General features: G+C 44.8%; 1 protein-coding gene across 1 annotated transcript; it reads right to left on the bottom strand.

The window, feature by feature from the left end:
* Positions 1-6,323: 6,323 nt before the first annotated feature.
* ZBTB26 (zinc finger and BTB domain containing 26) lies at positions 6,324-15,452 on the bottom strand. Its single transcript, XM_068248156.1, has 2 exons — positions 15,044-15,452; positions 6,324-7,634 (listed from the first exon to the last, which is right to left on the bottom strand). The coding sequence occupies exon 2, from the start codon at positions 7,555-7,557 to the stop codon at positions 6,340-6,342; it is 1,218 nt and encodes a 405-aa protein (XP_068104257.1). The 5' UTR covers positions 7,558-7,634; positions 15,044-15,452; the 3' UTR covers positions 6,324-6,339.
* Positions 15,453-17,070: the final 1,618 nt, after the last annotated feature.

Here is a 17,070-nt window from a genome sequence, read left to right as displayed (position 1 = left end):
GTAACTCTGCTCACAGCTATAGCACAATCAGCCCAGAAAGAGAAACCATTATCTCACCTTTTGGGCGGCCTGGTTGCTCTCAATCCTCTCAGCGTCTGACATGCTTCCAGCTGACACATCCAGTGCAGGACAAACTCTCTCTGAGCAACAGTGCTACAGGCCCGCGCAGCTTCCCCTTGAAACATACCTGGCCTGCCGCGAATGGATGAGTGGCGGCCCGGAAGCTGCAGAGAGAGTAATGAGCCGGCACTACAAATTGTTACCTTCCGCATACCCGCCGGAAAGCACGCATCCGGACGCGGCCAAGCGTCCTAATGGCCGCAATGCGCTCCACGCTGCACATGGCCGCCGGCTTACCTCCGTCCTGCTCACTCCGCCGCAAGGCCGCCAAGGGGAACCCACGCCTTCCACTCTTGCTTTCCCTGGAAGCGGGAGAGAAAGGTAGGCAAACCCCAGGAAAGCTCCAGCCTGGGGCGCATGGCCAGACTGCCTCAGTACCACAGTCTCAGCCACCCAGAGAGATCCACCTGCAGCCCAGCACACAGGCTTCACCCAGAGGGGAGATGCCGACCTGCCTGGACGCAGGAACAAACAGCACTGAGGGTGGACTAACCATGTGACTTTTTTATAGGGGAAGTGCTGTCTGTTCCTGTTCCTGGGAGGAGCTACGTCTCACCTTTGCCCTGAAGGATTGTGGGGAAAGCCTTATATTCTTCGAATGATCCCACCTGAGGAAATCAATTAATTTATGGAACCCTTAACCCCCTTGCCGGTCCAATTCTTGCGGCAAGGGGGCAGCGCAGCACTGGGTTTTTTTTAAAATCATGTAGCTAGCCTAGCGCTAGCTACATGATAGCCGCTGAGCAGCGGCATCCCCCCACCCACTCCGATTGCCTCCGGCGATCAGAGTAAGCAGGAAATAACGTTCAGAACGGGATTTCCTGCTGGGCTTTGTCGCCATGGCGACGGGGCGGGATGACGTCAGAGGGAATCCCGATCCACCCCTCAGCGCTGCCTGGCACTGATTGGCCAGGCTGCGCAGGGGTCTAGGGGGGGGGCGGCTCGGCTCGGCGGCGATCGCGTACCACACGCAGCTAGCAAAGTGCTAGCTGCGTGTAGGAAAAAAACTATTGCAAAAATCGGCCCAGCAGGGCCAGAGCAATCCTCCTGCGCGAGTTACCCCGAGCTCAGCTCAGGATAACCGGCAAGGAGGTTAAAATACACTGAATGGTATATGCCTGCCAACAGCTGTCAGGAACTCTAGGAGCTTTGGAAATTAGATAAAGAGATAAGAGAAATCAGATAAGATAAAGAGCCATCCTTTTGAGATATCGCTAAATAAAACGTTTTCGGGGGGGGGGGGGGGGGGGGGAATGAGCTCATTAGCTACTTTCGAATGCAATACACAACAGTAACCCACACTATATGAAAATTTGCTAAGGACTATGGTAATTTCATTCTTGTTAAAGTGTAATTGGATTGGGGGTTGTTAGGGCTAAATACTCTATTGGTGATGCTCCGCCCTCTCGGCAGTGCAGTGGTGCCCATGTTTCCAAAGTATGCTGAAGCTCTTTGGAAACCTCTGCCTGCATGGCCAAACAGGTTGCGGCTGCCGAGCTGGGGGCTGGCTGGGACCACACAGGTGGGCGTGGTCAGAGCCTCATCGGCCAGTTTGAAAAAACAATTACCCATGTCCAAACCCAAGGGGAGGCGTAGTGATCACGTCAGGAAAGTATTTAACCCTGTGCCCCCCCCCCAATCCTCCATCATTTTGACAGAGCCAGTCATGAAAGGCTCTGTCAGTTTTACACTGGATTTGTGTGATATGCACTGCATTGCACCACAGATATGAGGGCTTCATATGACCCTGCACCACCGTCATATGCATAGGCCTGCCCCCAGGCTACATGTTTTGTCTGCCCCATTCCTTGACAAAGGGGACCTTAACGGCCCCAAAACAATGGATGGCCAATCAGTCAGATGTATTGCTTGTGTGTGTGATTGAATAATAAACTTCAATTAAAAGGTTCCAAGAAGTCTGTGTGCAGATTCCTCCTTTGACCATTCCCAAATTTCCCCCCAGCTAGTGACTTACTCCATACTGGGCTGGAAGCACGTCACTGGGATACCCAGCAGTCTGCGCATGCATGCTGTGTCGCACCACGCTCCCGATGTGCACACTGCCTGCGATGCATATTGACTTGCATTACTGCATAATTTGTGCTGTGATCATGTAGTAACGCGCTGCAGCCTTTGCATCGGCATTGCGGCGGTTTGGATACTTCCTGTGCACTGTGTCGCATCACGTGAAGTGTTCAAGTCTCCATAGACGTGTATGGCCCTTGCAACGGGGAGGAGTACAATGTGACGCACTGTGCAAGAGGCCTCAAAGGACAACTGAAGGGAGAGATGCTTTACACGGACCTGGATGCTAACAGTTGTTTGCTCCCTTTTTATTGCCTGATGAAGCGGGTCACGCCTGCGAAACAGGTTGCAAGTTTTATGCAGGGCTGTGGAGTTGGTACAAAAATCTTCCAACTCCGACTCCTTAGTTTATGAAACCACGACTCGGACTCCGGATAACCAAAATGGCCTCGACTCCGACTCCTTAGTCTAATACTTAACTGGGTTGTGGACTTTGTACAAAAATCACCCGACTCAAGACTCCTCAGTTTATGAAACCACGACTACGACTCCGGGTGCCCAAAATTGCCCCGACTCCGACTCCACAGCCTTGGTTTTATGTGGAGTATTTGAAAAAAATTCCTTTGTTTAACACGTCACCACGTGTATTTGGCATCCTTGGGAGTAGGTAAGTCCACCACTGCCTCTCCTACTTTTAAGAATTTGATGTACTATTTATTCTACTGGCGCCTCGGTTCTCCTGCAACCGAAGGGAGAGGGATATGGAGGCTGCCATATTTTATTTTTTTAAAGTAATACCAATTGCCTGGCTTTCCCACTGATCCTCTGCCTCTAATACTTTTAGCCATAAACCTTGAATAAGCATGCAGATCAGGAGCTCTAACAAAAGTCTGACAAGATTAGCCACATGCATGTTTCAGGTTTGTGATTCAGACACTACTGCAGCCAGAGAGATCAGCAGGACTGCTAGGCAAATGATACTGTTTAAAAGGAAATACAATGCAATTCTATTCCTTTGGCCAATTGCATGTTTGTGATGCTGAGTGATGCATTCTGTCGGGATGACACACGGCTTGCAGCGTTACTAGGCAACATGCCTGATTTTAGGAGCAGGCCAAGCATAAGTCTATGGACTGTATGTTGCACTGTGGGCCAGATATATCAAGAATGTCTGAGACAAAATATTTGTAGGTTTTTAGAAATCCATGCAGAACTGTCTCAGGCATCTTAAGAAATCAATAGATAGTGCTGATTTCTTCTAAAACTGTTGTATAATAGGAGGAGCTAGGAAGGTCTCTCAGACAGTGCAGTGTGTGAGGGGAATTGCTGTTGCTGAGGTAACCAACACACCTGCTGTATTGAGAGCAGCAGGCTCTGAGGAGGAATTCAGCAGGGGGGAGGAGCACCTCACAAATCATGTCTAGCCTGCAGTTCTACACCTGTAGAACTGCTATCAAGCACTTCTTAATCTGCACCAGTTCAGGGATGGATTTGCACTTCTCTTAAATGTAGTGCAGCTCTAGAAATGTATGCTAAACTGCCACTATTACCTAGGATTTAAGAAGGTTCTTATTATCATGCAGAACTGTTCTCCCTGCTGGTTAGAACAGATTAAGATTAAGAAGAAAAAACTGTTGGTAATGCGTTGATAAATCTCCCCCTGTATGTGTTGCTTTGCATGAAAATTGTATGTTGCAACTTTCCATCATTGTTGCAATCCTATTTTTCTGGATACGCAATGGATATTAGTGTGATGAGCAGGTCAGAACTTGCCCTCTCTCTAGAGTGAGAGATAAGCCTAAACTGGAACTGACTGCCCTAAATGTGCCCATTAACAGTTGTCAATTATGATGATTGTCAATTATGTTAGATGCATGCGTAAATGTGCATATAATAACGTAAAAATGTGCATATGGAAAAATGCATGCAAAATGTAAAATGTATGTGGAAACTCAGCCATAGAGTTCAGAACAATAAAACCCCCTTAATCCAGAACTCAGTCAACCAGAGGTCTCAACCATCACAAAAAAAACCTGTCTTTGCAGGATGCACAAAGCAAGGGTGTAGCAATAGCCATACAGCAATAAGCAGCAGCCCTGGAGCAGAGGGGGACCAGGTGACACTTTATGTATTCACCATTAAAGCGGACCTGAACCCAGAAGTCCTCTCTGCTCTAAGACATAAGCAACAGCATAATAACATTTAAACAAAAACATTTCTTTGTTACAGCTGATACAAATCCTAAAATAAATCTGCACTCTTTCTACTTCCTGATTCATGGAAGCAGGCATATTGTTAACAGCCTGTGCTTTCAAATGAGCTTATCGGCCATGGCAGTCAGGTGACACGGGGAGCAATCAAATTACACCTTGTGATTAGACATAAATGAAGGGGAATTAGACAGGATAAACTCTCTAAATACGTACAGGGTGCATTTCTCTGTTTTCCTTCTGTCCTGTGCAAGAGTTCAGGTTCACTTTAACTTTCTTGTGTTCCTCCACCCGATTATTTTGCCCATGAACTATGTGTAGTGTAGAGGGCATGAGAATGTAAAATTGCCCAATTAACTCATATCCATGGGGTATGGGCATGTGGTATTGCTCAAGAATGCCTCCATCTTATGACTCCATGAAAGTTTTGCTATAGGGCATCATAATTTTCAGCTACGGCACTGGCACTAAGCTAATTGTACACTTCTTTATACAGCGATACACAAAGTCTGTCCTTCGTCATAATTTGTTTTTAATTCCTGTATTTCAACATGAATACAGAGTTTATGGTAAATATACAGTGTGGGTATTGTACTGTTTTTTTTTGCTAGGCCTATTTATAACATTGACTCTCAAGCAACCAAAAACTACACTTATCCAGCATCAGCCAATCCCTGTTGATGTTGGTCGAATAATGGAAATTTTACTGAATATTAGGAGGCAATGATTCACAATCAAGGATGCAGACACTAACATCATAGGTCTCTGTGAGAGGCTTTTTTTTGGCTAAGATTTTCCTTTGGCACATTAGTCGGCCTGAGGAAGTAGACTAGTACCCACGAAATGCTTTGCCAGTGTATTCAATAACATTGTTATTTATAAACAACTTGTCTTCATTGAGGTAAGGTAGTTTTTTTCCTTTTATTGTTTTTTTACTCAATTTTATCATATCTTGGGGGCCTCATTCCACCCTGTGTGTCATAATTATTAGCATCTCATTGGCAATCTTTAATCGTACACTGCGATAGAAAGTACCTTCAGCATCACACACTGATGTGCAATAGTATAGGGAGATACTTCTATAGCTAGAAGGAGCGAGCAGTGAGCTTGTGTAATGGAACTGCTCTTTAAAAATCCACCTCAGTGGCCATGAAATCTAGGATAAAGACAAGATATAGAGCGCAGTCAGAGAACCAGTTATAGGAAATGCAGGGATGCCTGGAGTAATCTCCCCTTAGAAAGTTGCTGGCAACTGGTTCTCTCTCAGTGCGCTCTATTTCTTGTCTTGATGTGTGGCATTTGGGTACAGAAAGGGAGGTTTTAAACATTCTTTTGCCAGATGGTCACCTGACAGTATCTGAATATGAAGATGAAAGGACAGAGAACTTTTATATGAATCTAATGCAATGAATATGAGGAAATCAGCATATCCATCTTTACGGAATGAGAAAAAAAAAGTCAATTTGTCTTACACTGGGGTTACAGCAGATATACTGTCCCGCTCAGAGCGGTAACCCCGAGCCAGACTCGTGGTGACCATTGTGAGGTTAATGCAGGGCATAGCACGCAGCAACTCACCTCCCCAGGGATCCAAACGCCGGCAGCCATTCTTCTTCCTGTCCTGGGAGCCTCTGCATCCCCCTGGTGAGATCGCCACCTGTCGTCATGACAACAGCCGGCAATCTCACTATAGGGGTACAGCGCCCGGAGGTCAGAGGGAGAACAGCAGCGCTGGATCCCAGGGAGGTGAGTAAGTGTCGGGGCTGCTGCAGGCTTTCTAGCGGCATGATTGTTTCCCGGTTTTAGGGTCTGAAAGCATGTAAAAATTGCGCCGCGTTCAGACCCTGAAATCTGGAAATAATCATACTGCCATGGAGGTTAAATGCATATACAAACTGTGCTGATCTGCGTAAATGGAGATTAAACTATACCTCTTTTAGGTTTCTCTATCACAATCTCATTTGTGAAGACTTTGCGTAATCATTTAATTGCCATCGTGGGTACTGGCAAAGGATTCATAGTCCAGGCCAACATCCTGCGTGCTCCGCTCATGGGCATTGTCAAAACTGTTTTTGCCATGAAGCTGTTTAAGATGTTTTCTCAGTACTGGTTTGTGAGCGAACACCATATCGCAGTAGTTACATTTATGAGGTTTATCTCCGCTGTGCAGGTTCAGATGGTCCTGTAGAGAGCACTTCTGAGAGAATGTTTTGCCACATATTTTGCACTGGAAAGGTTTGATGCCAGCGTGAACACGCATGTGCCTGTGCAGGTTGCCCTTCTGGGTAAATGTCTTTCCACACAGTAAACACATGAAGAGCTTGTGCATTTTTAAATGGTTGGCATAATTCTCCAGATGGCGAAATACTCGAGTGCACTTTGGACACTGGTGATGCCACTGCAGAGTCTTGTCCAAGATCCTATTACTAGGCCCGTACAGTTCTTTGACAGATGGCGCCATGTTGTCACTGCTGTTATCAGAGACAGCATAGCTGTGTATAGTGTTGCCATCTGTGTCCCCACTTCTGTTCTCTACTGTGGAGTTGATAAGAGAGTGCTGGGGCTCCAGTGAGTGTACAGCCGTCTGATCAGAGGACAGAAAGGGACTTTGGCTCACCTTACCCTTATTGCTGGAAACGTCCCCAATGGACTCAATTTTGACAATCTGGATGTCATCATTGTCCATGCTATCTTCTGAGTTGGAGTCCACTGGAGAATCTGGTTGAATGGAATCTTCAGTTTCCTCATCTGGCTCCACAACCTCTGGTGCAGGTTTGGCCTCCTCCTCATCACTTTCCTTTACTGCAGCTTGCTGGGGTTTAATGAACTTCCATAAAGCCTGTGTGCACCTTTCTACCACATGACTCATCTGCAAAAAGCTGGCTGCCGTCAGATAGTTCACAAGCTCCATTTCTGGGAACTCGAGGACACCAGTGTAACAGGACAAGAGCAGCTGTTTTCCAGCCTGGGAGTTCTGCAGTATTGAGATGTGGACTTCTTGCGAGTCACTCAGCAAAAATTGGTCCCTCAAGTAAGGAGAGCCAGCTGCAAACACCACTTTGTGTCCTGGGACTTCAACATCATCAATATATACAGTAACATCACAAAACTTGTTCTGCTCTCGCAGGGCATTCATTCTTCCAAGCATAGAGTCTCCATGATTATCGAGCTTAAAGTGAAGCACTCCTGTTTCTTCACACATTTTTGGTTCAGTAGCACAGGCGATCTACCATGTATGACCTGTCACAGCATATGCAGCATGGCTCATGTCAATGTCACCTGAAAATCAAGAGAGAAATTAGGTGATGACAATTTATCCAAATAGCAGGAAAGCAAGGTAATGAGAGGCAATTCATTTGCTTAATTTATGCAGTTAGTAAACTGTAAGCATCGGTCCACACTACGGTAGACCAGTCGGCGCAGGTAGCTTACTGGATGCAGAACACCCAATTTGGTGGTCTACTGAAGGTGCTCACAAATGAGTAGAAAGCGTCTGTATCAGATGGAACAACGTACCCTGTTGACTGTTACTTACTGTGAACTGACCCCAACTGATGTTTTCAGGAATAAATTCAAACCGCCTAATTATGAAAGACTTCTGATTATACCAGGGCTGTGGAGTCGGAGTCGGGCAATTTTGGGTGCCTGGAGTCGGAGTCGGGAAAAAATGCACCGACTCCGACTCCTAATGAATTTGTAACTGTAATTAAAATAGAAAATATGATAAAATGTTCTATTTCTCAGAAAATAGTCATTAAAAATAATGTATATATACAGTATATATACAGTAATAGCTGTGCTTAGTCCACAAAAATGAAATAAACCAATCAAAATGAGTTACTTGTGCTGCTTCAATAAAGCAGTCCCCGTATTTTTAAGGTCAGATATACACATCTGATTGTGACTGTATATATGATGTGTACACAGGAATCTGTTATATATACTAAATAACATCTATGCTGTAAGAATAAAGCCTGATGTGTAGCTATGTCTCTAATAGAGATGGTCAATGAGATGCAAATAATTCTGCATTGATGCTGATTTATGCAAATGTATGCACCCCCTTTGATGATGAAATCAAATAATTTGATATGTTGTTAAAATTTGGTTTGGTGACTACAAATTAAAGGGTACCTGAGACGGATGAAAAGTAAAGTTTTATACATACCTGGGGCTTCCTCCAGCCCCCTTCAGGCTAATCAGTCCCTCGCTGTCCACCTCCACCACCTGGATCTTCTGCTATGAGTCCTGGTAATTCAGCCAGTCAGCGCTGTCCGGCCGCATGCCGCTCCCACAGCCAGGAACATTCTGCACCTGCGCAATAGTGCTGCACAGGTGTAGTATGCTCCTGGCGGCGGAGTGTGTGCATGTGCACTACGCCTGACTGGCTCAAGTACCTGGACTCATAGCAGAAGATCCAGGTGGTGGAGGAGGACAACAAGGGACTGATTATCCTGAAGGCGGCTGGAGGAAGCCCCAGATATGTATAAAACTTTAATTTCATCTGTCTCAGGTTTACTTTGTTACACAGTAGTACTATACTCTACATATGCACTCCCCACAGAGCTGCAGGGAATCCACTAAGAATGCTGTGCACATGGAACACAGGTGTTGTCTGTTTACAATCTCCTCATTCCCCTGCAGAGTACCTGTACATCATTCTTACATGTACCCACACTTACATTGCCTAGGGCCTGATAGATGTTCTTTGTTCCGGTTTGTACCTTTTACAAGTACTCTTACCAAGGACTAGTTTTAGTCTAAAGGGAATAAATATAGTAGTCTACATATCCTTCTCACTTCATTAGTCTTGTAAAATTCCTAAGCGTTGGCAGTTAAGAGATGAATTTCATGTTACATACTTTTAATCAACAAAATTGTAATATGCAAATTAGAGGAGTCGGAGTCGAGGAGTCGGAGTCGGTGGAATCCTAAACTGAGGAGTCGGAGTCGGGGGATTTTTGGACCGACTCCACAGCCCTGGATTATACTCTTGCATAATATAAACACAAACAAAAAACTACAAGCTATCACTACCCTCTATTCCACAGGCGGCTAAAGGCAAATAATTCACCACCCGTCAACTTCTCCTGTTGCCCAGCCGCTACTTGCTAGCACATGGCATGGGACGGTACACAGCTGGTCCCCATGGAGTTGCATCTGAGCACAGTGGTTGCTGAACTCAGATGCAACATGAGACTTTTTACCCCCTGGTAATGCCACCACGTCAAACGTGACACGTGCATGAACTGCCAAACAAACAAGCAGCTCAGCCGCCCGTGGGAAAGAGGCCTTGTACAAAACCCAAAAGACACATTAAAGAGAACCTTAACCCTGTAAAATAAAGATGTACTGCGCCTGCAATTTGCGTTGCCGGGGCGAAAACGAAACTAATCTGCGTCAGGGATCGGAGGACCCTCGTGAACCAGCGAGGGCACAGGACGGCTGCAGCGGGCTTCGGGAAGCCCCAGGTAAGTGAAACTTTGTTAAGGTTCCCTTTAAGCCTAGTGGTTGGTTTTTAAAGGCTTGGCCGTGTTAACAACCCTAAAAACACTATCTGTACTGCTTTAGTGAAAAGCGCCTTGCCAGTATGCATGTCAGCAGTACCAGAGCGGCACAGAGGAAGGAAAGGAAACCTCCGCATGCAATATTTTCTGAGCAGTTACTGCCCTCAGTCGACAGTTGATGAGATGCAAATATTTTTGGCATGCAAGCAGATTTAAAGTGGCTAATAATTGGGCCAATCTAATTGGACAGAAACATATTTGATTGTCCTGAATTTGCTTTAAATTTCCATGCAAGCTGGAATTATTACCATCTCATTGTTCATCACTGCTGTGTACAGGACTATGGGTGCTTTTACATTTTGTTCTAGAGCCGTGCAGGGCTGAGCGTAAAGCATCCACCTGAAAATTACTCAAAACTGATGAGTTGATTTGGTGTACCAAGAGCGAAGGGGGGGGGGGGGGGGGAAGGGGGTTGGGAGCAAGGAAGCATACACTGACAGATGGCCACCAGATTCAAAGGACAGATACAGTAGCAGTAAAAAGTATGTGAACCCTTTGAAATTATATGGATTCCTGCACAAGTTGGTCATAAAATGTGATCTGATGTTCATCTAAGTCACAACAATAGACACTCACAGTCTGCTTAAAGAGAGTCCGAATTAAAATTAGATGTAAAAAAAAAGTACATTTCTGCAAAGCATTTACTGTTAGGATGCAGTTCGCCCCATTACCACCGCTCACAGCCCCTTAGTTTTCATTTTATTTCAGTTTAAAAAATCCAGGACTTCCTGGATAAAATGTCCGTGACCCTTGTTCCTGTTTCCGGGTTTGCGGCTTCAGCCTGGCTAATTTTTGTAAATGTTATGCGCCTGCCTGGACGCATAGCCACGCACACTGCAAGCTAGTCTCTAGAGTCACACTAGAGAAGTATCTTAGGCACGGGGCGCACATCAGGGGGAGGAATAATTGAGTGCTGAATGAGCAGAGGGACTGGGAGAGGCGGTGATTGACAAAGCAAGAGGCAGAGCTACTGCACACAGCTCTGCCTCCTGCTGCCCCTTCATGGCACCTGGAAAGTCGTAGGATTTTGCCTGTAAATTTCAGGGGCATAAATAGGTTGTTTTTTTTTTTTTGCAGGAATGTGGAGATTCTGCTTGGATCAAGCAGATAAAGAAGAGTGAACTGAAAGGAAAAAAAAAAAAAAAAAAAAGAGACTTCAGTGTCTCTTTATACTAATACCACACAAATAATTAGATCAGACGTGCACAACGGTCAGTAGTCATTTTTGACCATTCTTCTTTACAGAACTGTTTCAAATTCAGCATTATTCTTGGGATGTCTTGTGTAAATCGCTTTCTTGAGGTCATGACATAGAATCTCAATTGGGTTGAGGTCAGGACTCTGACTGGGCCACTCCAGAAGGCATATTTTCTTCTGTTTAAGTCATTCTGTTGTTGATTTACTTCAATTCTTTGGGTCGTTGTCCAGTTGCAACACCCATCTTCTGCTGAGCTTCAGCTGGTGGACAGATGACCTTAAAGGGGCACTATGGCGAAAAATGGTAAAATTAAAAATATGTGCAAACATATACAAATAAGAAGTTCCTTTTTTCCAGAGTAAAATGAGCCATAAATTACTTTTCTCCTATGTTGCTGTCACTTACAGTAGGTAGTAGAAATCTGACAGAAGCGTCAGGTTTTGGACTAGTCCATCTCTTCATAGGGGATTCTCAGGGATTTATTTATTTTCAAAAGCACTTAGCGAATGGCAGTTGCTCTGTCCAACTGCCAAATAACTGTTTAGCAAGCAGGGAAGCTGGCCAGCATCATTGTTTAAATCCTTTTTAGGGAATAACTTTATAAAGAATAAAAGCCTTGCTGAGAATCCCCTATGAAGAGATGGACTAGTCCAAAACCTGTCATTTCTGTCAGATTTCTACTACCTACTGTAAGTGACAGCAACATAGGAGAAAAGTAATTTATGGCTCATTTTACTCTGGAAAAAACGTACTTCTTATTTGTCTAAGTTTGCACGTATTTTCAATTTTACAATTTTTCGCCATAGTGCCCCTTTTAGGTCTCCTGCAAAATGTCTTCATAAACTTGGGAATTCATTTTTACTTCAATGATAGCAATCCGTCCAGGCACTGACGCAGCAAAGAGGCCCCAAACCATGATGTCCCCACTACCATACACAGTTGGGATGAGTTTTTGATGTTGGTGAGCTGGGCCTTGTTTTCTCCTCACATAGTGTTGTGTGTTTCTTTCAAACAACTCAACTGTTGTTTCATCTGTCCACAGAATATTTTGCCAGTACTGCTGTGGAACATCCAGGTGCTCTTTTGCAAACTTTAAACGTGCAGCAATGTTTTTTTTTTTGGGGGGGACAGCAGTGGCTTCCTCTGTGGTATCCTCCCATGCACTCCATTCTTGTTTAGTATTTTATGTATCATCAATTCGCTAACATGGATGTTAGCATATGCCAGAGACTTTTGTAAGTCTTTAGCCGGCACTCTAGGATTCTTCTTCACCTCAATGAGCATTCTGCACTGTGCTCTTGCAGTCATCTTTACAGGACAGCCACTCCTAGGGAGAGTAGCAGCAGTGCTGAACTTTCTCCATTTATAGACAATTTGTCTTACCGTGGACTGGTGAACAGCAAGGCTTTTGGAGATACTTTTATAACCTTTTCCAGCTTTATGCAAGTCAAAAATTCTTAATTAAAGCAGATTTCAGAGCGATTCTAGGCATGTGGAGAGAGTTTTTCTAAACATGCCTAGTGTTTTTTGGAGCGTTTTTGTGTAGCAGATTACAAATATTGTTACAGTAAAGCTATTACTAAACAGCTTCTGTAACAATAACACCTGGAAAACCGATCTGATCTAGCGTTTTTCAGAGCTGTTTTCCACTTTCCTATACTTTAACATTGAGGCAGAAACGCCTCAGAAATCTAAAAAATGCTGCAGCCCCCAAGTTTGTGTTTGTGGGAAAAAACGAACCGCTCTGGTGTGCACCATCCCATTTACTTTCATTAGCCAAGCGGTTTTCCCCCTGCAAGCGGTTTTAAAAACGCTCCAGAACCGCTCTGGTGTGCACCAGCCCTGAGAGCTCTTTTGTGCGAGGCATCATTCACAGCAGGCAATGCTTCTTGGGAAAAGCAAACCCAAAGCTGGTGTATGTTATATAGGGCAGGGCAGCTGTAACCAATACCTCCAATCTTATCTCATTAAAAACAAAAAAAAAACTTCAAATGTGCGCTCCTCCACTATTTATTACAGGAGGACTGTGGAAGTTTTATTTATACCCAAGGATTCTGGAAGGAAGTTCATGTGGACTTTGGGGACTAATTTTAGGAATAAGAGACATTGTTGTACCATTGTTTTACCATTTCTGTAGAGCCCCTGTTAATACTCTATATACTAATCGTATCTCATTGATTGAACTCTAGCTGGCTGACACCTCACTCCAATTAGCTCTTGGAGAGGTCATTAGTCTAGGGGTTCACATACTGTTTCCACCTGCACTGTGAATGTTTACATGGTGTGTTCAATAAAAATATGGAAACATTGAATTATTTGTGTGGTATTAGTTTAAGCAGATTGCGATTGTCTAATGTTGTGACTTAGATGAAGATTAGATCACATTTTATAACCGATTTGTGCAAAAATCCATATAATTCCAGAGGGTTCACATACTTTTTAGTGCTACTATAGATCCCTCTCTGTTCAAATTCTGATAAGAAAGGGAACTAGTATTGCCACACACTAGCAGTAATACATTTCTCCCACAGGGACAACTGCCCATCCTCCCAGGTCATCCCCAATTTACTGACAGCTGTGCAATACCCTAATCTACTGCTCCCACAGGGCCCCTGTGGAATGTATTTGGCGCTCACCTGTCCCATTTGTACTTCCTGTGTTGCCTCCAACCCCGCTGGCCTCCTGTTCGCCTTGGACCTGGCAGCATGTATGTAGTCACATAATGTACATGCCATCATGTCAATGGGAACAGGCCCCCGGCGTGGATGGAGACAGAACACAGGAGGAAACGCGCCGGTGGCGCCCTGATGGCCACCTGTTCTCCTGTGACTCAGCAGCATGAACATAAGCCAGGTTATGTACACCCTGCCAGGTCACAGAAAGAAAGCATTCCAGCAGGGATGGAATAAGGACACAGGAAGAGTGCACAGGAGGACAGGTGAGCGGGCTTTACTGCCAACACTCTGCAGGGGCCTATAGAATCACTGTTTTAGGTGGGGGGGGGGGGGAGACTTTGAGGGATAGTCTGGCGCTGGGCCACTAATCTACTGCCAGGCACCTGCTTCACCCCCTTTTGAGTTAAATCTTTTTGTCCGGAGTGATCAGTCATTTTGATTTAGGCCAGAAAGTGATCAAAATGATGATCAGATGGCAATGTTGATCACAGTTATAAAATCTACCAGAGAAAATTGATATGCGTATGAGAACCTACTAGCTCTGCTAAGACTGCCACAATACATATGATGGACTGGTTCTGTAACAATTTGTCACCAGCCTACCATGAATAACATCTAAGCAAACAAGCAGCAAAAACAAACGTCAAAGCAGAATAATAGCTTTATCTGGTTATTAAAAAAAAAAAATGTATTATTATTTATTGTATTTAAAAAGCGCCAACATATTACGCAGCGCTGGACAATAAATACGGTTACATACAATGTAAAAAAGGGGTGACAGATAGTGATGGGCTCACGGATAGGACGGAAGGAGGAAATGCACGGTACTGAGTCGTGGAACGCTTCCCATTGGACACGTGTGACTGTTTGATACGCATAGAAGCGCCTGGACATCTGGGTAATCAACCCCCTGTCCCCCATGCACACACTTGAGGCAATTGGATTCAGATACTTTTCTACCCATGAGCCCATCACTAGCGACAGACAGAAAGGTAGCAAATGGTTATACAACATAGCACAAGGTTATACATGCAAACAGGGTATAAAGATGCATAATTATGTGATTTCACAGAGACCTAGCAATTCAACTCTGAGTTAGTCCATGAGAAGGGTGTCATACAGCTGGGGTTGCAAGATTAAGGACGACACACTAAAGAGGAAGGGGGGGGGGGGGGGGGGCTGCCAAAGGCTTACAATCTAAAGCTTTGTAAATGATATACAGTTTGCAAACAAGGATTTGTCTCTTACCTTAAATAAATCTGTAAGGCCAGAATCTGTTTTCTCTGCTATGCAGCTTCTTCCAGTGTGTTGTGTCGCTGTAATATGACCTAGTTTGCATGCAGCTCACACCGAGCATACAGGACATTCCCCAGGCAGAGGGGAAGAGAGCTATGCTAAGCAGCTCGGCACTGGAATAATGAGGAGCAGAATATGGCTGCTCAGGTTTTAGAACAGGAAGAAAAGAAACTTGGAAATACTACAGAAGCTGCTCACAGCTGCGTGTATATATTGTGTAAACTAAATGAACTTTTTACTTGCTACTGATTCTTCTTCAGCTCGTATCCATATTGAATTGCCTCACAGAGCTCCATCCATCCAACCATTTACTCCACTGCTGTCCACACAACATCCCCCAGCTACTGTCTGACTGGCTGCTTGTACGTCGCACCGGAAGTGACATTATCGTGAGTCCTTCCTCTCCTTCATGTTACAATGATTTGTTTACAAGGAAGTGAGGATGAGGAAGTGATCATGTGACCTGCAGCTGCCAGGATGAGCTCTTCTGCTGACAAACCTTGCCAGTCCAGTTTATGCTATACAGAAAACACTACTAGCTCTATATATTAAAAAATACATGCATGTATACTAATATTGTACTGTATTATACATTATGCCATACCCAAACATGTATTCTGCATTGAATGCATTTGAAGTTGTTAAAAACAAATTAATATTAAAGCTAATGGAAACTTTTAAAGGAGTTCTTTGGTGGTTGTAAAAAAAAAAAACACCTGGGAATCTATCAGCCCCCTGCAGCTGTCATGTCCCATGCCATCCTCCTACGATCCTCCATTCCCCGCCACCGGTCCCGATCTAATTACACTAGGGTGACCATATTTTGATTTCCAAAAAAGAGGACGATCACAACAGCATGTGAGCGTGGTCATGGGTGGGGCAAAATATACAAGACCTTAGCAGTGTGCTGTCCAACTTCGCGGGCATGGAGGGCCGTTTTTTTTTCCAGACCACATGGTGGAGGGCCGGCCGACCACAAAATGCAATCAGATTCGCAGAAGATTTCCCCACAAAATGCAATCAGATTGGCAACAGATTTCCCCACAAATGGAATCAGATTGGCAGCATATTTCCCCACAAATGCAATCAGATTGGCAGCAGATTTCCCCACAAATGCAATGAGATTGGCAGCAGATTTCCCCACAAATGCAATGAGATTGGCAGCAGATTTCCCCACAAATGCTATGAGATTGGCAGCACATTTCCCCACAAATGCAATCTTATTGGCAGCACATTTACCCACAAATGCTATGAGATTGGCAGCACATTTCCCCACAAATGCAATCTTATTGGCAGCAGATTTCCCCACAAATGCAATCTTATTGGCAGCACATTTCCCCACAAAACCAATCTTATTGGCAGCACATTTCCCCACAAATGCAATCTTAATGGCAGCACATTTCCCCACAAATGCAATCTTATTGGCAGCACATTTCCCCACAAATGCAATGAGCTTGGCAACACATTTCCCCACAAATGCAATCTTATTGGCAGCACATTTCCCCACAAATGCAATGAGCTTGGCAGCACATTTCCCCACAAATGCAATCTTATTGGCAGCACATTTCCCCACAAATGCAATCATATTGGCAGCACATTTCCCCACAAATGCAACCTTATTGGCAGCAGATTTCCCCACAAATGCAATCTTATTGGCAGCAGATTTCCTCACAAATGCAATCTTATTGGCAGCACATTTCCCCTAATCTCCGCCCCTCAACGCCGCCCCTCTGCTCTGCAATTTGCTCTCAGTCTCGGTGGATGGGGCCGGAGGCGGAGCAAGGCAGCAGGGAGGGATTGATTGCCGAAGCCCGAAGAAGAGCCGTTTGGTTTGGGTCGGGAGCCGAACGAGCCGACTCTTTGGGAGCCGAGCGGGAGCGGCCGAGCCAGAAGAGCCGATGCTTAAAGAGCCAGGAATTCCCATCACTAGACTGAGACTCAGTCTAGAGATGGGAATTCCGGCTCTTTAAAGCATCGGC

This window comes from Hyperolius riggenbachi, chromosome 8 (genome assembly GCF_040937935.1).
Source record: "Hyperolius riggenbachi isolate aHypRig1 chromosome 8, aHypRig1.pri, whole genome shotgun sequence".
Classification (NCBI taxonomy): domain Eukaryota; kingdom Metazoa; phylum Chordata; class Amphibia; order Anura; family Hyperoliidae; genus Hyperolius; species Hyperolius riggenbachi.
The sequence above is the reverse complement of the archived record's forward strand: the minus strand, read 5'-3'. Positions and strand labels throughout refer to the sequence as shown.